At 36.1% G+C, this 26,846-nt stretch overlaps 1 protein-coding gene across 1 annotated transcript in view; it reads right to left on the reverse strand.

Moving 5' to 3' along the window:
• Positions 1-878: 878 nt before the first annotated feature.
• WDR36 (WD repeat domain 36) overlaps positions 879-26,846 on the reverse strand; it is a 41,906-nt gene continuing 15,938 nt past the window's right edge. The window contains exons 11-23 of the mRNA XM_006755296.2: positions 26,446-26,532; positions 25,193-25,338; positions 17,675-17,789; positions 17,023-17,188; positions 16,674-16,782; positions 14,406-14,485; positions 8,452-8,559; positions 6,936-7,033; positions 6,413-6,558; positions 3,767-3,886; positions 3,483-3,564; positions 2,198-2,385; positions 879-1,052 (exon numbers count right to left, since the gene is read on the reverse strand). Of these exons, the coding sequence (XP_006755359.1) occupies positions 900-1,052; positions 2,198-2,385; positions 3,483-3,564; positions 3,767-3,886; positions 6,413-6,558; positions 6,936-7,033; positions 8,452-8,559; positions 14,406-14,485; positions 16,674-16,782; positions 17,023-17,188; positions 17,675-17,789; positions 25,193-25,338; positions 26,446-26,532 (1,598 nt within the window). The 3' untranslated portion in view covers positions 879-899. The remainder of the gene's footprint in view (positions 1,053-2,197; positions 2,386-3,482; positions 3,565-3,766; positions 3,887-6,412; positions 6,559-6,935; positions 7,034-8,451; positions 8,560-14,405; positions 14,486-16,673; positions 16,783-17,022; positions 17,189-17,674; positions 17,790-25,192; positions 25,339-26,445; positions 26,533-26,846) is intronic.

Here is a 26,846-nt window from a genome sequence, read left to right on the forward strand (position 1 = left end):
CCACCAAGACAGGAAACACACCTTTTTACTTCATATCATAAAGGTGCTTCCATAACTGTACCAGAGGCCCAGTGCGTGAAATTTGTGAACTCGGGGGTAGGGTGGGAGAGGGGGAGGCAGGGGGTCCCTCAGCCTGGCCTGCACCCTCTCACAGGCAGTCCAGGAGCCCTCAGGGGATGTCCGACTAATGACTTAGGCCCACTCACCTGCTAAACCATCAGTCAGACATCCCTCTGGCAGTCCAGGGCCCCTCACTCCTTACCTCCCCGCTTCCCCAATCCCCGCTCCTTACTGCTGCTCAGCTTGCTGCTCCTTAGCACTATGGAGGAGGTGGGAGAGGCTCTCGCCACCACTGCTGCGCTCTCCGTGAGCCCAGCTTCTGGCTAACCAGCGCTCCCCCTGTGGGAGTGCACTGACCACCAGGGGGCATCTCCTGCATTGAGCGCCTGTCCCCGGTGGTCAGTGCGCATCATAGCGACCGGTTGTTCTGCTGTTTGGGTCGATCTGCATATTAGCCTTTTATTATATAGGATTATAGATCAGTTTTATCTTCAACATGATTAAGCAACATTTTACATGAAATATCCAGAATCTCTTACATACTACAAATATTCAAATAAACAGGAGCTTGTGATGACAATTTAAAAAAAAGTCATACCTAACTAATGTGAAGAGGCTCAGAAAATAAATTATTTGAGTGGATTCTTTAAGTTTTTAAAAAGAAAGGCTGGTATAATTTTATTTCAAGAAAGTATTTATCTTTTAAGTGGAAAATGACTGACTAGTCAGTAATGCTACTTTAATTTTCTCTTACAATGAAATTTGAAAAACAAAATATGAGTTAAACTGAACCCATTTAATATAAAAGTCTTTGGTTAATAAAAGTCACAAATTTATTTTTATTGTAACAAAGCACTTTTTATATAATTTAAAATGCACATGCTTTGATTGAAGAGTGATTGCAAATGAATCCAGTTTTCTTCCACCTGGGATGACAACTGTGTCATTTCTTCTAGAAGTTTTGGCTCTGAAGGAAGCATTTTAAGGTGTAACTGAAGGAAAAAAAAATAGTTGACCATTTAAGAAAATTAAATTTTGTTTATTCTGGACTCAACTTTTTTACTAAGGAATGTCAGAAGACACCATCCATTCTGAATATTTTTTTCTTAATTGCTGATTTGTTACCATCTCCCATTTCCCTGTCCTCTATCAAACTTTTCTTAGTTTGAGTTCCTTTAACTGTCTTACATGTCACACCCTTAGCAGAAGTGAAGTGGTCCTCATTCCCCTCCACTAAGAATAGTCCTCAAATAAACCCAGAAACAAGGACATAGTTCTTACACTAAATCCTTTTTCTTTGCTTCTTTAAGTTTCTCCTTCAATTGTAGCCCACTGGTAATACATGCAGATGGGCTCTTTGTTTTCTAAAGATTTAAGTAACTTTTTATTTTTTTGATAAATTTGGGAACGGATATAGAAACTATTAGTGGAATTTCAATATTTTTCATCCCACATGCTATCAACTAAGTAACTACTTTTTAAATAATTTTAAATAATCAGATCAAGTGAAAAGATTTTATATATTGATGAAGAATCATATCTGCTATCATTGAAAAATGAGCACTATCTACCTCCTGCAATCCATTATACCACTGAAATTAACATGAGTCCTCCATTACATTAGTCATGATAGCAACTCTGTTATTGCCAAATCACTTGAAACTCCTTCAACCAAGAGAAAAGTATTTTTACCTCAGCATAGAAAAAAAAAAGCAAAAAATGAATATAAACCTGACTTTCTCTTCATGATCACAGAAAAACAGCCAAAATGTAACTACTTTAAAAAGTTAATAGATGTCATAGAAAATTCAGAATTGAGTCTAAATTCTGCTGAGTAAAAAATTTAAATAAATAAATAATTAAATTAAAAACTACAAAGCTGTGCAGTCCAGGTGCCCAGTATGGTAGTCACGGGGTACAGGTCACTGTTTACATTTAATTAAATTCCCATAAATTAAAAAGTTCCGTTTCTCAGTCACATCAGCCACATTTAAGTGCTCAGTAGCCACATGTGACAGACAAATGGCTGCCATGCTGGTCAGCACAGGCATAGAACATTTCCATCTTTGCAGAAAGTGCAATGAGACAAGTTTCAGAGGAAGGCAAGCTGAGAAGTACTGTCTTACATTAGACTTACCTTTAGAAACAATGCAAGGTATGCCTGGGCTAATTCAAAATCACGCTTTCGGGCCAACATCACTCCAATCATTTTTAAGAAACTCTGCATAACTTCTACAGACCCACCACATTCAGGAGACAAGCTCCGCAGCTCTGTTTCAATTGCCGATGGACCTAATTCTTTCAGAAGGTTAAGAGCAGCATCATCTGTATTAAGTTTTAAAAAGAATCCAGTTATTACCTACATTAGTTTACTTAAGAAACTAGTTTTTCCATTTTATACCCCAAGCAACATATACATAAATTGCACAGGAAATTCTCTCTGTGGATTTTTTTCTGTTAAAGAGTAGAATAAACCAAATTAAATAAAACCAGTACAAATAATGAGAGCAATACAATAAAAAGTACTAAAAACACTAAACTACACTAGTGCTTCCCTTCTTTGTCTCCCACCCCCAAAAGTAAAACTCCTTTTATGAACTTGCTGTTCTTCAGTCATCAGTACCATTCTTTGACTTTGCAAATGTGGACTCGAGTAATTTTGGTACAAAAACAAAAGCATTTGGAACAGACAACAAGAGGATAAATCAAATAAGAGAGTGACTGTGATTTTGTAATTGCTTACAGCTCTAATTGTTTATCATTACTAGCTACAGACTATAGCTTTCAAAAGGTAAATCTACTATTAACAAACTCAATAAATCTTAAAATTATCTTTTGATGAATTAATTTGGGAATATCTAAAATCATTGAAGACAAAAGTCTCTGTTATATTCCCAAACTATATGGCAAACTGTTTTTGTAAATAAAAACAAAAGCATTAGAAAAAAATCTAATTTTCCATGTAAAAAGTGTGAATATTTTCAAAAGACTATTCTGATATCAATATCATCTTAGTTTAGCATCACTCATCTATCTATAATAATAAAAGGGTATTATGCTAATTAGGCCAGACGTCCTTCCGGATGAAGCCAGGGCTGGAGGGAAGTCAGCCCTGGGTGCCAGTGAGAGGCTGGAGGGAGGCCAGCCTGGGCCCCGGGTGTGAGGGAAACCAGTGCCGGCAGCTGGGGGAAGGAAGGCCTATTCTTGCACGAATTTCGTGTATCGGGCCTCTAGTTTAATATAACAGTAGAAAAACTAAAGTTACTTCAGAGTAAAACCCAAGTTTCAACCCTTTTAGTTCTTACTATCTTCTTTTAGCTACTGAGAAACCTGCTAATATTTCACTCAATTTATTTTCATAGAAAGTAAAATAAGCTAAAAATACTTGGTAAATATTTTATAATTTTTTATAATTAACTTACATTTATTATTCACGAGTCCTTCTTCAAGTTTCAAGAAGAAATCTGATTTTTGAGCCAAAATTCCAAGATTTACCACTTTAGACTTAAAAAAATAAATACACATTATTCAAAGAACACAAGTGTAAGGAAAAATATGTATAGTCTATAATTAAAAGCTATCATTAATTTACTCTATATGCATAAAACTGGGTGTTGGTTAAAAAAAAAACTACAACTGTATAATACAGAACACACCCCCTTCCCGTCCCCCCCATATACTTAGAATGCTCCAATTTGGTTTTTACCTGCTGTGGATCATTATTTTGCTCAGGCGCAGCATATCTGGGTACAAGGCCAGGAACTGTTGGTATAAAAAATGGTGCTGACTTGGGTACTTTGGGAGGTTCCTTTGGTTTATTCTTTTTCTGATTAAGAGAAAAAAATAAAAAGATGAGCAAATAATCATCTGGCTAACAGTTACTAATATTTAATTCTCAATACATTTTTTTTAAATGTCCAAAAAGTAACGAAAATTTTTCAGATTAGAATGTTAAAATAAAATCCCATTAATCAATATCACAGATATCTTTAAAATGGGTTTCCCAATGCAAATCTCCAGAACCCCTGCTAATAAGTCAGAAGGGAAATGACGGGGTTCAGGAGAAACCCTAGGACAAACACACCTCATTTTCCTGAAACATGAATATATAGGTGAAGAAATAATAAACACTTCTGAAATTCTTTAATATTAAAACACAAACCTTTTATCAAAATGGGCTAGAAAACAAAATTTACAAATGCTCAATATTTTCCCAGAGCCCAGAGCCTTTAGAAGTAATTAGGTGTAATATTTTTTGTGAAGCTTATTGCTAATTCTTCTTTGTTAAAATTTTTATTTTTCCTTAGTAATCTGTGTTTTTAAGAAGAGAATACTATTGCCTGTTTATAAAATGTTTCAAGTGTTAGTAAAATTCAATCAGGAAAACCACTATCAGATTTCCCACCGACAGAATTTAGTTTTGATGACTACAGGCTACACATCACTATTCAAGAGCATTTGATGAAGAGCCTTTGTATGGTAAACTGCCTGATAAAGGGGTCTCACAATTTTACCTCCCACTATTTCTCTTCTATTCCAGGAGCTCTGTAACCTTAGGGAGATTTGCTTTTTGAAAGAAAGCTGGGGATATTGGTGGCCTTAAGGAGGAATGGAATAAAAGAAAGTTACTACCTGAAAACAGGGTAAAGTGCTGCTAAATTACAGGGTAAGCACAGCCCTTCTTTGAGAGGAATAAGAGTCACAGTTTCACTTCTAACTCTCTGTTACAGAGTGACAAGGGAGAGAGTCCCTGAACTGTAAATAAAAATAAAAGGCTTTTGGAGGAGTTACACAGTGCTCTGGAGATTATTTATCTCCTACGGAAAACCAGAAGTAGAAAAATTGCCACAAAACAAATATAAAATTCTAACTTTTTTCGTTCAGTAGGATATAAAAATATTGGAAGTGAAAACTTCTCTCATAAAATCATTCATTCAGGTTCGTATTTAAGTTTTTTTTAAAAAATATATTTTCTATTGGTTTTTTACAGAGAAGAAGGGAGAGAGAGAGTTAGAAACATCGATTAGAGAGAAACATCGATCAGCTGCCTCCTGCACATCTCCTACTGGGGATGTGCCCGCAACCCAGGTACATGCCCTTGACTGGAATCGAACCTGGGACCTTTCAGTCCGCAGGCCGACGCTCTATCCACTCAGCCAAACCAGTTTCGGCCGTATTTAAGTTTTTACACAGAACAAACTATGTCTTAGCAAGGAACAGAGTAGTCCAAAAACTTAGCTCATTAATTGGGCATTACTCTGATTGCTCCCCTCACATTCATCTACTGCTTATACTTTTTCATGCATCGTTTTTAAAGCTAGTCCTTGGAGCACTACCTTTAGCTGACAGACTGGGCAACAGCTTTGAGGAAATTAACATGTGAAAACTTTCCTTACCCAAGACACTCATAACTGTTTGGTACTAAATTATTATTGGTTACAAAAAAACTTACTACTTTGTCATAGTTATCGATGTCCTTACACTTTTTTTATGGCCAGCCCACAGTATAACTTAGCATACATATGACCTCTAGTGAAAGTATGTGTATATCTAACCAAACCGAGCTTCATAATCAATGCTTAGCATTATCACAGGACGGCCTCTAAAATTTTCTACTCTAGTCTATTCCTCTCAATTGTTTTCACTAGTCACAAATGAGGATCATGAAACATGCTTTGAAAAACACTAATATATTATCTATTTTTCATGTAAAATTATAATTTCCTCAAATACAAAGGGACCAGGTTTTTTTCATTGGCACTGTCACGGGACATTACCTAGTACCTAGTTCTTATTAACTTACATGCCTGGATTCAACACAGCAAGCTCTAAACATCTTATAGTTGGCAGAGTAGCATATAGAATAATAAATGGTAGTTGAAGCTTAATTTTAAAAAGACTAGTGAAAGTCTTTTCGTTTCCAAATGACTAGTGATAGATATCACACATGGTGGCAATATTTTTTTCTTGTTTTAGAAATTAAGGGGTGATGGGAGGGCGTAATGTGGGGATAAGGACACATATGTAATAACTTAATCAAGAAATTTAAAACAAAGAAGTTAAAAAAGTAGTTTAGAGGCTGGATTAAAAACATCAAATTTATAATAGCTCTGCAGTTGTAGGCTGTACTTTTGCCATATCCAAAGGTCTGCTGAATGCTCTCAAAATTAATACATATAAAGAGAATTCTGTGATAATCACACTAGATTAAACAGGATTCAACTAAATGGCATGCTCTTAGGTATTAACTATTCCTCCTAAAGCTCTCAAAGTAGGGGAAGCTATTTCTACTAAAGAAAATGCTTCTGGAATGTGTTTTTAGGGGTGAATATTCAGTGTACTATAGTAGTACCTTAATAACATCAAGATTAAGAAGGTTTTTCCACCGTGATTCAGGAAGGAGGGATAGAGTCACCAACTGCTCATTCAACTGTTCTGGGGAATCATACTCTATCATTTCATCACTTGGTTCTATGGTTTCTTCTGATAATTCTACATCTGAAAACAAAAATTTGGGGGTAAAATAAATTAACACAAAATATTTTTATCAGGTAAAAGAAATTTAATTCAGACCAAATCCATTAGTATTTCATAACACATTTACTCAATGTAGATTTGTAAAGTCTTAATTTCCTCATCTTCTCATATTAACTATAACTCCCATTACAAGACCTAAAACACTTCTCCCTAATACCAATAGATTACCAATAGATAATCTATCAATTACATTTTTGTAAAAAATTTATGAAGTCATTCAAAATATTTCATATCAGTTAAATACTTTGATTGAATCCATTAAACTTTCCCTTCATTAGCAATATGCCCATGTTAGGTTTATGATCTTACACTTCAAAAAATTACTATTTTGTGATTACCTTCAGTTTGACATGTTCCAGGAAGCATCACTACTGAAGGAACATAATCTGTGGGAAGTGGCCGTAATGAAACAACTGAATATAGGGAAATATTGGACCTGAGAAATAAAAACATAAGCCATATTTTAAAACTTAAAAATACAGGTGTTTTGGGGAAAACTTCAATTACTGGTCTAAAAAAACAAACAAAAAAACTTCAATTACTCTACAATCTTGAATTTGGCTACAGATTCCAATCATGTACAACTTAAAAACAACCTCAAAGATAAATAAAATAGTATTAATTTGAAAATGCCTTGATTCATGTCATTGATGTTATCACAAGAAAGCTGTGCATAAACATTACTAATATAGTACACAAAAGTATTTGAGAGATCAGTACTAGGGAGTACTTTTATAAAGTAACATAATCTCAATGTCTTTATATTGTTTTGACAATTGTCAACCTTCAGTTAAGAACATAATACCTAACTGAAGGAAGGACAGACTCAGAGAGTTAAGTAGACACAGAATAAGATAATCAGAACCTTGAGATTGTAAACATTCATGAATTTTTCCTTCCCTAGAATGGCCCTCTAAGTGGCCACGTTTCTGCTACCTTGACCCTGCACATGACCTTGGATGACTAATCAAGATGTAGCTTCCTATCCCCAAGTGAGTTAATCAGATCCTGTTTTCCATACATTATGAATTTAGAATGAAAACTAAAAGTTGGGGAAATCAGGTTCTGAGCTATATGTATAGTGATACTACATAGCTGCTAAGGTCCCACAGCTACTACTCTTCTCTTATATTGGTTGTTCACACCTCACAGATTCTAGGAAATACTCCATTTTGCTTATTAAGGTGGCCAGAGTATATTTCAATTGCATACTGAATTTTTTTTGTGTGTCATAAAAACTTAATTAGAAAATTTTATAATTAGAAAAAAAAGGTAAGTTTTTTCTCTTCCTCAATAATTAATAACAGTTAAAAGACATAGACATCTGACCCTAGGAAATACCCAGCACTTTTTCTCGGTCCAGATGATGGACCATCTACCTTAACCTCTTACATGTTCATCACAATGGAGTTGGGTGTGAAGAGTTATGTAACTAGAATGAGCTTATTTAGCAAACATCTTTCCCAAACAATGTCTTATAGATAAAGTAGTCTGAAGTTGACAGGTGACTCACTAAGGTTATAAAGCAGTATTGGGGTAGTAGCAGGAGGGCCAGAACCTGGCTAGGGACTCCCATTTTTCTAACATTTTAAAATTCACATATCCTTTTTGCAAAATAAAAGCTAAATAAGATAAGAGATAAAAATCAATAGTGTGGTTGAACAAAGGTATCTAAATTATCAAGCAGATGTTGAATCAGCCATAAACTTATGGTAAATTAACCCTCTGTCAGCAATGTGACATTTCCATTTTATAAATTAGGGAAAAAAAGGTTATGTTAGCAACTATGGTTGACTGACAACATCATCTTTCTTCTCCTCCTTACCCCAAACAAAACTATATGAATGAACTCACCACAGATAAATTCCAAGGTGGTCCACGTGGGAAGTGGCCAGAAAGTCTCCGGTAGGGGACATCGTTACATTGAGAGGAGCTGAGTCCAACAAAAAGCTGTCTATAAGGCTATAAAAAGGATCAAGATGTTGAACTCTACCAAAACATTTAACTCACAAATATATTTTTGTTAAAAATAATATGAAATAATATAGAAAAGTTTCATTTTTTTATTTTTTAATAATCACCAATACCAGAAAGGCATCAATAACAAAGAGCTTTGTCAGTTATGTTACTATTTGAAAATAACCTCTCTTAATGAGAATGACTCGGAACTTCAAATTACCAATTAGCCAGAGAAAGAGTTTCAACAGGGAGAACACAGGAGGAAATATTTTTTCTGGAATGCCATTTTGGTAGACTGACTTGGGAACATTTCTCTTGTATTTTTGTTATCCCAGTGAAAATAATAAAAGGCTTAGGCAGCCGTAACTGGTTTGGCTCAGTGGATAGAGCGTCGGCCTGCGGACTGAAAGGTCCCAGGTTCGATTCCAGTCAAGGGTATGTACCTTTTTTGCGGGCACATCCCCAGTAGGAGGTGTGCAGGAGGCAGCTGATCGATGTTTCTCTCTCATCGATGTTTCTAACTCTCTATTCCACTCCCTTCCTCTCTGTAAAATCAATAAAATATATTAAAAAAAAGGGCTTAGGCAACGGAAGAAATTAAAATAAAATGACTGTAAATAAGAATAAGAAAACAGTAATGGAAAAAACTCGAGCAAATCTGTTTTTCAAATAGGTAACCACACTATACATGAAACATATGAAAGAATTCAGTCTACAGAGCATAACCATAAAGCAGTGTATAAAAACTAGTCTCACAGCTTGAAAAGTTGGAAGGGTTGAAAAGTTGGGTAAGAAGGGGGAGTGATCACCCCCAGGTAGGAGGCTTGGAGTAGGCTTCTCAGAAAACACAGTGTTGGAGATGAGCCTTCCAAATGGATGTTGATGGTAGAGAAAGCGTATCCTGGATGAGGGAAGTGTGGAGGGCAAGGCCAAGGAAAACACAACTGGGTTTAGTGAGGAGTGCAGTTTGGTACATAAGCGTAAGGCTACATACAGGCTCCTGAATACAAAATACCTACATTTGTTTTTACTTTAATCAATGAAAAGTCACTGAAGGCTCTGAAAAGATAGTAATGTAATCTTCACTTTCATAAAAAATCTGCCATCAGAATGTAGAGTATATTTGAACAGGAAGAAGAGTGAAATTGTGCTAGCAGTCATCTAACAGCATTAAAAGATCTGATCTAGGATGGTGACAGCAGGAAGTGACCTGAGTGAATTTAATGAGAAAAGAGAAAGATCTGCAAAGGAAGCTTCTTAGGTTGGCTGAGGGTGTGAATACTTTGTGTACTTTAAGAGAAATATACTGTTTTAATCACAGCTATTTTAAAAACTATTTTATTCACTAAAGGCAGTACATTATCCAAGGGAAGGCACAACAAAATGACTTAAGTTCAGAATCTACATTATATAAAACATCATTTTAAGAAAAACAATAACAATAGTTAACAGTTTTTAGTATTCCATGCTAGGAAGTATTCTGAGCCTTTGAGTCTACTAATTGAATCCTCACTACCCTATAAGGCAGATCTGTATTATATAAATCAGAAAATGAGGCCCAGTAAGATTTAAAAACTTGCTCAAGGTAGAAAATTGAGACAAGAATGTCACACAAGCAGTCTGTACTCTTAATCACTATAAACTCAGTAAAACCACTGCTGAAACTAAAGTATAACAAGCCGCTCAGCAGCACATTTACATGCTGGGAATGTCTACACTGGTGATTCATGAGCAGTGCAAATGTGAATGAAGTCTCTCCGGTGCAGACGTTAAGTGACTTGTCCAAAATAAAATCTCTCGCCCTCGCCGGTTTTGCTAAGTGGATAGAGCATCAGCCCATGGACTGAAGGGTCCCGGGTTCAATTCCAATGAAAGACACATACCTAGGTTGCAGGCTTGATCCCTGGCCATGGTCTGTGTGCAGGCGGGAGGCAACCAATCAATGTGTCTCTCTCACATCGATGTTTCTCTCTCTGTCTCTCCCCCTCCCTTCCACTCTCTCTAAAAATCAATGGGAAAATATCCTCAGGTGAGGATTAATTTAAAAAAAAAATCTCTCAATTTGTTCAGAGTGTAATTAATACAGTAAAGCTTAAATAATGAATGATAGGAAAATAAGCCTTAAAATTAGGAACACTGGAAACACACACCAAAGTGTGCTCAGGATAATGACTGTTATTTAATTCTTAGTTATGGTGAAAAAGGTGAAGAATAACCTGTTTGATTTCTGCTCCAACTTATTCTGGAAGCTCACAAGAATGCTTTCTCTTAAGAATCAAGAGAATTGGGGAAAATAAAACGTTGGTAAACACTTATTATATACCTAAGAATATTAAATTACTTATGTTATTTAACCCAAACAACCCAGAGCAGAAACATTACTCCAATGTATATAAACGAAAATTAAGCCTAAACATAGTAGTTTCAGATCTTACCATTTCTTGTCTTGATCAATATTTGTGCATTAACTATGTGAGGGGTGAAACATCCTAACAAGTCTGCTAAAAAGAGAATCTACAATCTACTGCTTAAGCAAATTTATTTTATATAAACCTATAATTATTTTGTCAAATTCATTGTGCAACTTGATTCCACAGCTGTTGCGTGTGGGAAGACAGACCTTCCGTTATGTAAAAGCATCAAATTGAGGAAGATGATTTCCACATACAAAGCATATTTTACATGGCCATATTAATTCATAAAGTATAAGTGTGCAGGCTTAATCCCAGCCTTAACTACCATATAGTCCCTGCCAAGGTCGCAGAATGAAAAATCCCAGATAAGGTACATAGTTTTTGAGAGAACATCAATAAAATCCTCACTGTAAGAAATCAGATTTTCAAACATAAAGCCTTGCATACCAAGTCCTTTCTGGTTATATCAGGGGTAGGGAACCTATTTTCTGCCAAGGGCCATTTGGATATTTATAACATCATTTGTGGGTCAAACAATATTGTCAACTTAAAAATTAGCCTGCTATATTTGGTCAAACATTTAATTAACTCACTTCTAATGCCTTGCCAGGGCCAGACCAAATGATTTTGAGGGCCTTATACAGCCCACTGGCCAGATGTTCCCCACCCCTGGGTTATATCCTGAACAAATGCAGACAGCGTGTAGATGATCAATCTCCAAAGTGATGGAATCAACTTACACAAAAATCTTTAATGAGTAGAAGAAAGGGATGGTTTTGCCTCAGTGAGAAATGCAAAATAACATTCTATTCCAATTATTCTCATGTAATGCTCCTCAGAAAACAGCAATGAGACAGAACAAAATGTAAAATTCTATTAAAGCTGCACAGCTGGTGTGGTTCAGTGGTTGCGCACTGACCCATGAACCAGGAGGTCACAGTTCAATTCCTGGTCAAAGAACATGCCTGGGTTGCAGGTTTGATCCCCAGCAGTGGACATTGCTATTTTATACTTTTCTCATCCCCAAAAGAGTTCAACATGAACTTCCAGTAGATTGAAAACCAAGAAATAAAGATGGTAGTGGTAGGGAATGACAAAAAATTTCAACTGGTTCTAACTGGATTGGCTCAATGGATAGAGTGTCGGCCTGCGGACTGAAGGGTCTCAGGTTCAATTCCAGTCAAGGGCATGTACCTTGGTTGCGGGCACATCCCCAGTAGGGGTGTGCAGGAGGCAGCTGATTGATGTTTCTCTCACATCGATGTTTCTAACTCTCTATCCCTTTCCCTTCCTCTCTGTAAAAAATCAATAGACTATATTAAAAACAAATTTCAACCGTGCTTCTCTGAGAACCCTACAAAATAAGAAAACTTTCTATAATATAAAACAATTTTACAGGAAACAGTTCAGTGCCTATGCAATTGTTTTAGATAGGCACAACTCCAGGTAGATTACACCTGTATGTTACCACACCCAAAGGTTTACTCATAAATAGTTTCACTTTTCAGACAATGTAATGAGAATATTCATTCTTTAAATATTTAATATGTGATGTAAATGACGAAGCTGCATACTGAAGAAAGAACTAGGAATCTCCAAAGATTGTCATACAAATTATGATTTAGAAACAGGGGAATCAAAAACCCCAATAATTACATATGGGTGTATGATGAAACACGAATCCTCACTTCCTCATTATCTTCTACATCAAGAAAATCAGTTCATTCTTAATAACATATGACACAGCCCAAGCAAGGTGGAAAGCGCAACTGTTGTGAAATGTTTTTTCCTCCAATGTTTATTGCAGCAAAATGTAATTCATAAAATATGCCACCACGGGCAAATCACGTCGCTTCTCTTTGAGCCTCCATTTCCTCATTTCTAAAATGGAACTAATAATAGTAATAGTACCCACACCCACTCGAATATGTGGGAAGGCGAGAAATAAAAGTATATAAAGTGCTTAGTAGCTAATGGTAAATGCTAATTTAGTTGCAATTAGACAGCAGCAGTTGTGTGACATGGTTTTTTAAGCTTCCTCATTTACTCCACTTCCAATCTTAGCCAAAGTAGTCCTTATTTTTGTCTTTATTAAAATTAGACTTTGGTTCAATCAGTGTAGACGTAATTACATTTTCTTTTAATAATCCCCATGTGACTCATTTCTTGTTTGTGTGTCTCTGCCATCTTCATGCCTTTGTATTCATTTAAAATTGCCGGTGTTCACCAAAAGATATCAGAATCGAAGACTTATCAAATTTAAATCTGCTCAACTTTTTACTGAAATAAAAGATTTAGCAAAAAGACTAATGCTGAGTCAAAGACTGATAGATTTAAATGCTTCTAGATCCTATTTTTTCCATACCAACTTTAGGTGAACTTTTTGAAGTCAGAGGATATAGCCCAGGAACATGTGTGGACATGATAGTTTTTAGAGCTAGACTAATTAGCAACACACTTTTGTTGCACATATTCCAAATCGGGTGCCGATGCTGCATAAATAGCTGTCTCATTCCTATGTCAAACTTGAAAGGAAATTATTACATCAGGGTTTTTCCTTTCTAAAGGTCAAACTGCTTTCAAGTATGAGCTTATCCAACTCCTCAGGAAAAAAAAAAGTAGAATTGGACAGAGCTTAGTAATTTAGAAATATTTCAAAGATTAAAAAGTACCATCTTCTTTCTCATCTTTCTTACCAATGTCTTTCCTTATGGTATATTCCTATTAAATTAGATATTTGGCTATTCCCATCACTCCTTCCTAAGCAATTCTATGTTAATATGATTTTAAATTGCATCTATTCCTATATAATTTTTAAGAGTATTTTTAATTGATTTTTTAAATAGAGGAAGTGAGAAAGAGAAACATTGATCTGTTGCCTCCTGTATGTAGCCCAACCAGAAATTGAACCCAAAACCTGGGTATATGCCCTGACCTGGAATCAAACCTGTGACCCTTTGGTGCATGGGACAATGCTCAACCAACTGAGCCACAAAGGCCAGGGCTATTCCTATATAATTTTTAACAACAACAAAGCACACACACACACATTCTCTCAGTCTCCAATGTTCAAATTAATTAATGGAATTGAATAATGTTTTCTCTTTGAGAACTGTTTTAGTAGCAAGTTTAAGTCTATGAGATAGATTTCTGAACACTACTGGGTTTTACCCAAATCTTAAGATGTACATGTTTCATTCTTGAAGGTATCTAAAATGTCTTTCTTCAAGAATTATGTTAGAGACAGAGAATATATAACATACATCAAGGAAAGTTAAGGTTTTTGATCTTTTAACTAAATTCAATATGAACAAAAAACATACAAAATAAAAGTTTGAGTCATATATTTAAAAGCACATAATCCATTAATTACTCGTAAAAGATAATGATTGAGAAATTTTCTGATAGAGGTTAAGTATTTAAAAATAAACTCACCACCCAGAAGGAAGGTCCCAAGTTCTAATAGAGCAATCCATTGAAGCACTTATTAACCAACGACCATCAGGACTGAAAGCCTTTAAGTTAAAAAAAATAAATAAGAGTACATATATAATCTGTGTGTGTGTATACATGTATATGTATGTGTGTGCCTGCATTTTTAACAGCTTAAAGAATGTAATAAATTAAAAGATACAGACTACAGGAAAAACTAAGTTTGAGTAAAATTTAGACTACCTTATTTTGTATAAAAGAAACCATTTCTTATATACCACTGATTTGGATATAGATAAGGATTAGGCTTTTATAGGAAATACAAAAAGTTTTGAAATTCACACTAAAAATTAAATCTTTATCTCCTATATTTATAGACAATTAACAAATTGTGTTTAACTACAAATTATTTTTAATATAAAGCTGCTGTTCTGAGAGCATCCAATTACTAGTAGAAATATTTTGTTACCTAATTTGATTAAACGTATCTGTGAAAGCAACAGAAACTACATTTTCTTAAACAGTCTATATATTAGACTAGCTTTCTAAGAATAAACCTAGTTTTGAATGCATATTATCTTAAAATATTAAAGTTACTAAAATAAGTCATTATACTTTTACTTGTAGTTTTAGTTAAAAATCTTCTTCACTAATCATGTTTGATTTCCAAAATATAATTTAAATCTGCAATAAGAGTTTCAAAATAAATTTAAACGATAAACTACTTATAAAGAAGGTATAGCTTTTCTATCATTAAAAATGAATAATAATAGCTCTCTCCTTGCCTGTAGCAAGTATTTTGAGGCTTAAATCACGTAGGATGTGGAAGAAGGCCCAAAAGGAAAAACTTTAGGGTTTATAATGGCAGTAGATTGTATTCATCCAGAAGTCTAAGCACATCAAAGGGATCATGACTATCCATATTAGCACATGATATTTGGATTAAGTGAACTCTAATTTGTTCATCAGGGCTGCAGTAATATCGTGGAAACTCAAAACTTAAGGTACAGAGAGATCAATTTACAGAATAGAACAAGCTATTAAAGGATGGGAAAATGATCTGATAAATAAATCGTATAGATTTAATTTAAGAGGAGTAATTTGCCGAAACCGGTTTGGCTCAGTGGATAGAGCGTCGGCCTGTGGACTGAAAGGTCCCAGGTTCGATTCCGGTCAAGGGCATGTACCTGGGTTGCGGGCACATCCCCAGTGGGAGATGTGCAGGAGGCAGCTGATCGATGTTTCTCTCTCATCGATGTTTCTAACTCTCTATCTCTCTCCCTTCCTCTCTGTGAAAAATCAATAAAATATATTAAAAAAAAAAAGAGGAGTAATTTAATACGGAGTAGTAGAAACTACAGAAACATAAGTTGCAAAATGTGAAAAGGAGACAAAGAACAAAAAACAGGAAGATTGTTGGCACTGACAGATGTTTTAAAAAATGCTATTTCATCATAAATTACCCCACTCCCACCCTCATTTCTATAGATACTGTCACAACAAATTCTGTTGATGAGTAGTTCTACCAATCTCCAATCTCCAGATCAACACCATTTCTCCTTATTTTTAAGGAAATGGGTAAGCATTGCAAATTCTGATTTTTGGTATGAGAATGAATAAGTAAAAGTAGCTGTTGGAACTAGCATTCAGTAGCTAGGATTTTATTTTTTTCTCTTTTCAAATAAATCAAGGAATCTGCAATTGATGAAAAATGACAATATAAACTTAATATGGTCCTCTACAAACAACTTTTAAACCAGAGTGCTTATCATATCATACATCCCACCGTAAGAATATAATAATAGTAAGCTAAATCACATTACCAGTTAAACTCTTTTGGAATTAAGCTATACAAACTCTAGAAATAAAACAAAACTAGCACACACCAGGTACCAGATATTCCAAGTCTTTTAGTATTAATTTTTTATGCATGTAGAAAATCAGAAATAAGTTCCTTCAGCCTAGTTTAATATTAAGTCAGAAATGATATATTTATGTTTCCATAGATCATTCAACCTCTAGAGTATATTTTGGTCCTGTTTACAGTCTAAGAGAAAAAGATAAACTCTGTGATATATATTTTTTAATCTGATGGCATTAACTCCCTGAGAAATATTTAACTTTAATTCTGCATTTTCCTTAAAAAATCTACTAGTATGATGAGTAGTTTAATGCTATTCAAGGAAAACGGTTTCAATTATTTGAACACTTTTTAACCTAAACAGAAGCAGAAATGAGTCAAATTTTGTTTAAACATCTGGTTTGTTTTACCATGTCATTTATTTGGCCTTGGTGTCCAGAAAACTCTCTGACAGTCTTTCTAGTTTCTATGTCCAGAACACTAATGGAGAAGTCATCCAAGGCGAGTCCCAGAATGCCACTAGCAAGATAAATGCATCAGTTTTAATAAACAAACAAACAAAACTTGAACTAAAATCTCACAGGCATTTTAATTTTTTAAATCAAGTGTACCTTTGGAGAATAAGCAAAATGCTGTTCTTTTTATATTAAAAATTGGATTTTTTCCCCACTTGATAAATTATGTACTTTATTTAAATTAAGAACTTTTTACCAAAAACATCAAGAGGAAAATTCATTATCATTAAAAGAGAAATTTTACCTGTCTCTGTGTAGCAGCATCATATTTGGAGATGAATCAAGGCTCATAGAATGGATTAAAATTTTGTTTTTAAAGTTCCAAAACTTGAGTAATCCTTCACTACCAGTCGTAATTGTCAACTGGTTTAATCCATCCACTGCAACACCTCTAACAGACCCTTTATGAGCTTTAAAGCATATGTTAAAAGAAAAAAAGAATAAGAATTGATGTTGCCTCTCTGAATACTGCCCAAAGAGTGATTCCCTTATTTAAATAACTAAGTTCCACTATTTACCTTCACTAAAATTTTAATATTACTCTGAATTTTAGGGAGTAGGGAGATTATTATATTGCTTGAGTAAAAATAAAGTCAATCAGATTAATATACAAAGGTTTCAAAAAAAAGACTTTCTGCTCAAAGCAAGAAGAAAACAAAAATTTTAATTTGTATATTATCTACTTTCCTTTAACATCTGTGACTTAATTCTCTGAGTATTTCAACATGGTGGCTATAAGATGTAATGGCAGTATCTGTCATATAGAGTTGACAATAGCCCATCCATAACTGTAGCAAAATGGCTGGCAGTTAAGAATTTAATACATGCCAATGAGTTATTAGCCTCATACCTATCTATATTATTTTTTAAATAAGAAAAAGAAAAACATGCAATACCTTGATCCTCACCAAACCTTCCTCGATGTATACCAGACTGCATGTTATATACATCTACAGTTCCTGATGAGAGACCAATTACAGCAAAGTTTCCACAAGAAGTTATATCCACTGCCTTAGGGGGGAAAAAAAATTAAACACAAGTGACAAAGCAATTAAATAACATTTTTATTGTACTTTAGCTTCCATAGTGTTTTTTTAATCCACTAATTACCTTATTCTTTTTTAAAATAAAGCATGGCATTATTAATTAGTTCATTAATTTTCTTAAACATTCCTATATTTGGATATCTAAGACATATCTGCTTGATTCTATCTCCTTTCTCTAAGGAGTATGAAGAAATTATTATCCAAGACCATAAAACATAGCCAAGGAAACTCAGTTGAAATTTATAAAGTCAGAATAATTGTGTTATCAGCTGGCCTTCAATTTTTAATTTATTCACCACAGTGCTAAAGTCAAAGCATTCCCGAATTTGTCTTTATCTTACCTTACTTTTTAATTGCTTCTACAGCTACACAAAACAAAAAACCTACCATTAGAATGTCCAATAAAAAAGCTCAAAATATTTTCATTATGACATATTAGGAAGAGAATACATGAGAATACACAAGGCATTACATAGAAAACATTAGTTTATAAGCAGTTTCTCTAAAATAAACTCATATCTTAATACTTTTTTAAAAGTGTCAGTCAATACTGTATTGATGAGGTATCTTTTTTTCTATGTTAAAAACATGAGACTGGTTCTATATTGGGTTGTGACCAGAGAAATCCCTGATTGCCACTGTGTGTCAGTCAGATATTACCCACCCAAGGAAGAATTGAAAATACTGCTAAATTTATGCCTAAAGAAATAAACTTCTAAAACCTAAAATAAAAAATTTATTACAGGCTATGACTCAGATACACTATGACCCAAGTCAAGACATACTTACATAGCATTTACATAAGTATGTCCCACTTACATTATTTTTCTAGAAAAAGCTTATTCCATAAAAATATATATTATGAACTAATCTTTAAAAAAGCATTCTCTCCTTCTAAACAGAACATAAACATAATCTTACCTACTTTGAAAAACTCATAAATGTTTACACTATGTTGTAGTTATAATATCAGGAACTAATGGAGATATGAGGCTATAATCTACAAGTAGCAAAGGACCTCAATGTGCTTGCTATACTTTTTATAATTTGTATTTACTTATTTTAATTGATTCTGAGAGGAAAGGAGAGGGAGAAAAATAGAGAAATATCCATGGGAGAGCAAAATATAGATCAGCTACTGGGGAACTGAGCCCACAACATAGGCATGTGCCCTGACCAGGAATGGAACTGAATCTTTTGGTGCATAGGATGATGTCCAACCAACTGAGCCACACCAGCCTGGGTGAACTTGTATTCATTTTAATAAAATTTACTGTTGTTAGTGGGCCTGCTTCTGTAATCTCCTTTTCTTATTTATTCACGCTAATCTCTTATCAAAGGCAGCATAAACAAAGCAAAATGAGTAAACTGAGAGGGTTACCTTTGAGTAACAAACTGTACTTTAGTGCATGGGCTAATAAATACTTCTGTTTATTACTTACTGGTTACTGATTTTGTTCCAGGTAGCTGAGTTTGCCAAACATATGACTAATTATATACATACACTTAATATTCATATACTCAGTGATCTATGAGTCATCATTATAGGCTGTGAGTTAAGAACACAGGTTCTAAATTGAATAGTCCTAGGTTCAAATCCCAGCTCTTCCATTTACTAGCTTTACTGACCTTAGGCATGTTACTCATTATATTAAGCCTCAGTTTTATTGTCAATAAGAAGAGGCTAACAATAGACCATATCATAGGATTGTTGTGAGAATAATATACAATAATATGTGCTAGGCAGAGACACTAGAACAAAGCAAGCACAGAAAAACCCATTAACTGTAATTATCATTACCACTACTATCACAACCGCTACTCAAAATTGAGCAGGTAAACTTAAGACACTTAAGACAGAATCTCTATTGTTTAGAAAATAGTATAAAATCTTAAGATTGGATTTTTGTGCTATGGTTAATAGAGCATACATACTTACAAATAAACTTGCACAAAATAGGATCAAATGTGGAGTTAAATTTTTAATAAGTATTTTCAAAATCCTAGCTGCTTCCTTTGCAGATACGGACAAGCTCATCCTAAAACTCATATGGAAATGCAAGGGACCAGAATAGCCAAAACCATCTTGTGGGGTGGAGGACAGCAGGAGAATAAACTTGGAAGATTCAATCTTCCTGAATTCAAAACTTACTACAAAGGTAAAAGGTACCATAATCAAGACAGTTTGGTACTGGCATAAAGATGGACATATAGAACAATAAAAGAGAACTGAGAGTCCAGAAGTAAACCCTCACGTAATGTTAAATGATTTTGGGCAAGGGTGCCAAGATCATTCAATGGTAAAAGAATAATATTCTTAGAAATGCAGAACCATAAACATGAAAAAAAAAAGAATAATATTCTGAACAAATGATGCTGAACAACTAGATATCAGTATTAACTCAGAAATGATTATAGATCAAAAGTAACAGCTAAAACTATGAAACTCTTAGAAGTAATCACGGGGGTAAATCTCCATGGCCTTGGGTTAAGCAATGATTTTTCTAAAACCACAAGCAGTATATATATAAAAAAATAGGTTAGACTTCACTAAAATTAAAAAATCTTAGGCAGAAAATGATACCAACAAGAAAACAAAATGATGGCCCATAGAATGGGAGAAAATATCTGCAAATCATGTATCTAATAAGGTACTTGTAACTGGATTATATAAAGAGCTATTAAAACTCAATAATAAAAAGATAAATGATTCCATTAAACAATGGGCAAAGGATTTAATAAACATTTCTCCAAAGAAAATACACAAACAGCCAATAAGCACATGAAAAATGTTCACCATAATTAAGTCATTGGGGAAATGCAAATTAAAACCACAATGAGATACTCACTAGGATGGCAATAATCAAACGAACAGACAGTAAGTAGTAAGGCTAGGATGTATAGAAATTGGAACCTCTATACATTGCTGGTTAGAAATGCAGGGGTTTTTTTTTTCATAAACAGGTTTTTTTTTTTATTTAAATTTAGTGTTTACCTTTATAGAATCAAAGCATAAACAAAACCCATTTGTGATTTCCATTACAAAAATTCTCTTCATAAAAGGAAAAAAACATGAAAAAAGAGGGAGAAATGATATGAATGCAAACAAACACTACATAGATTTCCTAATTATCTATTTTTTATTTAGCACAGCAACAGACTGATTACTTTCTCAGGTCATTTCATATCATTTAGAAAAAGATGTGGAGCTGAAATAGAAATGCAGCTTTTTTAAAAAACTGGTTGACAGTTCCTCAAAAATGTTAGAGTTATATTAAGACTTAATCATTCTTCTTAGATATAAATGCAGAGAAATAAAACACATGTCCACATAAAAATCTGTACACCAATGTTCATAAGCAGTACTTATAGCCAAAAAGTAGGAACAACACAAATGTCCATCAATTAACTGACCAATGGCTAACCAAAATGAGGTTTATACACAAAATGGAGTATTATTCAGCAATAAAAGGTATACAGTTTTGATACAAGCTACAACATGGATGCACCTTGAAAACATTACACTAAGTAAAAGAAGCCAATCACAAAGATCATATATTGCATGATTCCCTTTATATGAAACTAGAGGCCCGGTGCACAAAAATTTGTGCACTCGGGAGGATCCCTCAGCCCGGCCTATGCCCTCTTGCAGTCTGGGACTCCTTGGAAGATATCCAGCTGCTGGCTTAGGCCCTCTCCCTGGGGGGATCGGGTGTGTGTCATAGTGACCAGTCATTCCCAGTCGTTCTGCTGTTAGGGTCAATTTGCACATTGTCCTTTTATTATACAGGATAGAGGCCTGTTGCATGGGTGGGGGCCAGCTGGTGGGTGCCTGCCAGCCTGGGTGAGGGGCTAATGGGTGTTTGCAGGCTGATCAAGCCCTCCCCACTGGGGACCCTCACCCCATGGAGGTTTGGCTAGCCTGGGTGAGGGGCTGATGGCTGTTTGCAGGCTGGTCAAGCTCCCCCCAGTGGGGACCCTCATCCCATGGAGGTTTGGCTAACCTTGGTGATGGGCTGATGGCTATTTTCAGGCTGGCCACCCCCCCTTTAGGGTGGGAGGTCCCCACTGGGGTGCCTGGCCAGTCTGGGTGAGGGGCTGAGGGCCGTTTTCAGGCTGGCCAAGCCCCCTGGTGACGGAAGCTCCCAGCCTCTCCTTTTTTTCTTTTTCTTTTTATTCTGGGATTTATTTACCTTCTATAATTGAAACTTTGTAGCCTTGAGGGAGCTCAGAGCCAGCCAGGGTGGACGGGAAGATTGGCTTCCTCCATCGCCAGGGGAAACCCAAGCCTCCTGCTTGCTCCAGCTCCGTGGTCACGGCTGGCTGAAAGCAGGTATCTGGGATTTATTTATCTCCTATAATTGAAACTTTGTTGCCTTGAGTGGAGCTCAGAGCCGGCTGTGACAGGTGGGAAGCTTGGCTTCCTCCATCACTGGGGCAATCAAGCCTCCTGCTTGCTCCAGCTCCATGGCTGCTGTCTTGGTTGGGTTAATTTGCATATAGTCGCTCTGATTGCCGGGTGGGCATGGCTTAAGGCATAGTGAAGATACAGTCAATTTGCATGTTTGTCTTTTATTAGTGTAGATGGCCAGAATAGGCAAATCTATAGACAGTGGGGCCTTGACTTACGAGTGTCCCGACTAACGAGTTTTTCAAGATATGAGCCGTCTCTTGGCCGATTTTTTGCTTTAAGTTGCAAGCTAAAATTCGGGTTATGAGCCAGCTTCAGATATCCCACCGCTAGCTGGTGCAGTGAACGTCAGTAATTTGACATATGAGTAATTTGAATTATGAGCTCCATCACGGAACGAATTAAACTCGTAAGCCAAGGCCCCACTGTATACTAGAGGCCCGGTGCATGAAAATTCATGCATTAGTAGGGGGTTTCTCAGCCTGGCCATCTGAGGCTTGCCTGTGCCTCAGGCCGGCCCTGGGCAGTTAGGGGGCTGAGGGCGGGTCCGACTGCACTGTGCACCTGCTGCACCCCCAGCAGGGCTAAAAGGACTGGGGGACTCCTGCAGGGCTTAAGGGACTGGGCACCGCCATCTTTGTGACAGTGTGATGGTCAATTTGCATATTCCCTCTTTATTAGATAGCCTAAAAACCTAAGCTATTTATAGGCTGGTAGCTATGACGCACACTGACCACCAGGTGGCAGACGCTCAATGTGGCAGCTGCAGTTCTTGGGTCACGCACCCAGAACCAGAGAGGAACAAGCCCGACTTTGGGGTGTGTGACCCATGAACCATCCTTTTGCAATCCGGGAGCCCTCAGGTGATGTGGGAGAGGAGTTTTAGGCCTGATCCCTGCAGGCCAGGATGAGGGACCTTGTGCATGGGGCCTCTAGTCTATCTACACTAATAAAAGAGAAAAATGGTAATTGGCGTACAACGCTACCCTTTTCATTGGCTAATCAGGGCTATATGCAAATTGCCATGATCGGAGAATCAGGTGCCTTTTCCGCCCTGGCCAGTGATAGCAGGAAGTAGGGGTGGAGCCAGCGATGGGAGCTGGGCACGGTCGAAGCTGGCAGTCCCAGGAGCTAGGGGTCCCTTGCTTGGGCCCAAAGCGGAGCCCACGATCGCAGGGCCGCTGCAGCTGCGGGTCCCCGCTGCCCGGGCCGGATGCCTCAGCTAGAGGCATCCTGCAGGGGCAGGGGCGGAGAACGCGCGATCGCGGTGCCCCCCGCTGCCACTGCAGGTCCCCGCTGCCCCGTTGTCATTTTTTCATGGTGAAGGGACTGGAGTCCGTGTTAATGAAAACACCTTGGTGGCTGCGGTGATTGGCAGTGGCTGCAGCAGCGGGGGGATGGGGCTGGCGCCTTGCCCTGATCAGCCCGGCCGCATCCCACAAAGGGAGGCCAGACTGTGGCTTAGGCCCGATCCCCAAGGGGAGCAGGGAGTGGGCCTAAGCCATCAGTAGGATATCCCCTGAGAGTTCCCAGTATGTGAGAGGGGTCAGGCTGGACTGAGGGAACCCCCCCACCACGCACCCAATGCACGAATTTCGTGTACCAGGCCCCTAGTCTATAATAATAAAGGCGTAATATGCTAATTAGACTGAATGACCTTCCGGACGAAGCCGGGGCTGTGAGGGAAGCCAGGGTCCTGAGTGCCAGAGGGAAGCCGATGCCAGCAGCCTGGAGAAGGAAGGCCTACACTTGCACGAATTTCATGCATCAGGCATCTAGTACAGTATAGGGATAAAAAGTAATTTGTGATTGTCTAGGTTAGGGAGATGGGAAAGGGAAAAAGTGAGAGAATACAGATGGTTGCTTATAAGTATAGGATTTCATTTTGAGATGATGGGAATGTTCTAAAATTAGATTGATAAAATCTTTGTGATGACTGCACCAATTCTATCAATATACTTAAAACCACTGAGTTAATTATATACTTTAAATGAGTGAATTATATCTCAATTAAACTGTTTAAGAAAAAGCAGAGGCAATATTTCTGCAAACCAAACCTGACATCTTTCTCTATATCTTAAATCTCAACCTAACAGAAAATTCACATATTAACAAAAGAAAACAAAAATAAAATTTCAAAGAGGAGTAAGAACTCACAAATAAACACTGGCATTTAAATGTAAAGCCTGTATTTAAATATGCTTAGACTGTACTCAATCAGAATTCCTCTAAAAGGCATTTATCACAATACACATACATGAAAAAACAAGAAATAAAGGATTTAAATAACTTCTACACCTATTACTCACTAAAGATTTACCTAAATCCTACTCATATAGTAAAAGAAATCAAGGAAGGAAGGAAGGATGAAAATAAAGAGGGGAAGAAACCTTCAAATTCATATTTATTGAATACAATACTGTACACTCAACATAATTCAGGTGAAGAAATATATGAATAGCTCTGGCTGATATGGCTCAGTTGGATGGAGCTTTATCCCGTGCACCAAAGGGTTACTAGTTCCATCCCTGATGGGGCAGATATGGAGACAACCCAACTATGTTTCTCTCACATTGATGCTTTTTTCTCTCTCTCTCCCTCTCTCTCCCACTTCCTCTCTCTTTAAAATCAATAAAACATATTAAAACGTATATTTGTGTGTGTGTGCGCATGTGTGTGTGTGTGTATTAATTAATGCTGAAATAATCTTCAAAGGGTATTCTGAGTAATCCTATATGAGTAACAAAATGTAAGTAACCAACATACTACATTTGATTAAGCAAAGCTTAACTTAAACCTAAAGTAATTCTCTGTAAGCTGGAAAACTTAATACTATTAGGGACTAATTTGAAAATGCTTATGTTCTTTCAACCAATATTATCATCAATGAAGTTGAGTATAACAAGATTACAAGATGGTTTTATGGGGGGAAATACTCTTAAAACAAGCTCACTTACTGTTGCAGTAATGTCATCTTTCTTCAGCTCTTTTGGCTTGAGAAAGTAAGAGCCTATTGTAGATCTTTGATAGTTCCAGGTTGAGCAAGATAGCTTACCCTGATGGCAAGCAATAATACCATCCCAGTCACTTTCACGAGCTTCCTCTAAAACATAATTAAAACCATAAACCAGTTGCTTTCATTCCCCCATTCATTTCTTCACCTATCATTTATTAAGCGTCTAATCTTCCATGTTATCATTAGACATTAAAGACACAATTATAAACACGTAATTCCTGATAGTTATGAGCTTGTACTCCAATAAGAGATTCTGATCAGCAGAAATTACAGTAAAGTATGATTGTGACTTATAAGAGCACTCAGGAAGTTTGCAAGGAAATTTGGGAAGAACAATAGATGGCTCCATGAAAGAAGCAGTAAAACAAGGAAAAATTAACTGGGAGGATGAGGTAGAAGGGTACGCACAGGTCCAAGAGTAACCTGAACAAAATTAAGAACAGCAAATAAGTGAAGCATTTTCTTGAGAGGTGAGAGGAGGCAAGGCAACTGGGGCCACATGGCCAAGTGTCTTAAAAGCCATGTAAAGAATGGAGATTCACCCTAAAGGTAATAAGGGGCCACTGAAAGATTTTTAAGATGAGTGACATGATTCAGATGTTTTAGAAATGTCACTTGGTTCTAAGATAAAAACCAGAAAGGAGGATGATCAAAATTAAAGTTTTAAAAAAATATTGGTCATCAGGTTGTTAAAATAACCTTGAAGTAAAAATGGTACTTATATAGTTTTTCTCTGATAGTTTTCAATCAATAATCCCATTACCTATGCATTTTTCTTCAGATTACTTCTTTGAATGAAGCACTGCTCAAATGAGATAGTTTATATTAAGATCTCAATGTACTCAGATCTTTAAGTTCGTCAGAGCGCTATGTCCTCAGATCTTGCCTTTTTATACTAGTGAATTTCATTATATTAGGCATATGACAGAATAAAAAGGGCTACAAAGTGATATATCAAATAGTTTATTAATAGCTCTTAGAAATGAGCAAAGCCTGGAATTAATAGATAACAAGTTCAAATTATAAATAACTCTTTTTCAGTCTTCACACAAGATTAGCACGCACTTGGGTTACCTTCCAGATGCTTATTAATATTTGCAAAAACATCTATTAAAATAGAAAAAGATAAGAAATGTACAGTAGGAAATAAATGACAAAGCAGAACTTCTCAAACCACAGTAAGAAGTTACTTACCAGCTGCAAACTTTGTGATGGGCGGAAGTCTCACTGACAGGGTATTTTGAAGTCCTTTACGTTTGACTCTTTTTTTATTTATTAATCCTAGGGTTGGGGGGAGAAGGGAATATAGCTATGAATCCTTCTTAATGAAATGTACATAAAAGTTATTCACTGTCACATAACTATAAAGTGAAGATACTCTCATTTAAGTCAGAAGCAAAATAAAGATGTTATTACCACTATCATTAAATTGCTTGTCAAGTTTAGCTAAGTGATGCCATGAAAAGTTAAACTATGATATATAAATAATTTATAAAAGATGGTAAAAATATATTTTTTTGCAGGTAAATGGTGATACAGTCATGTCAATTAAGAGAAACAGCCAAATAATTATTAAAAGTAATAATAGTTTCACT

Source organism: Myotis davidii, unplaced genomic scaffold (genome assembly GCF_000327345.1).
Source record: "Myotis davidii unplaced genomic scaffold, ASM32734v1 scaffold130, whole genome shotgun sequence".
Lineage (NCBI taxonomy): Eukaryota > Metazoa > Chordata > Mammalia > Chiroptera > Vespertilionidae > Myotis > Myotis davidii.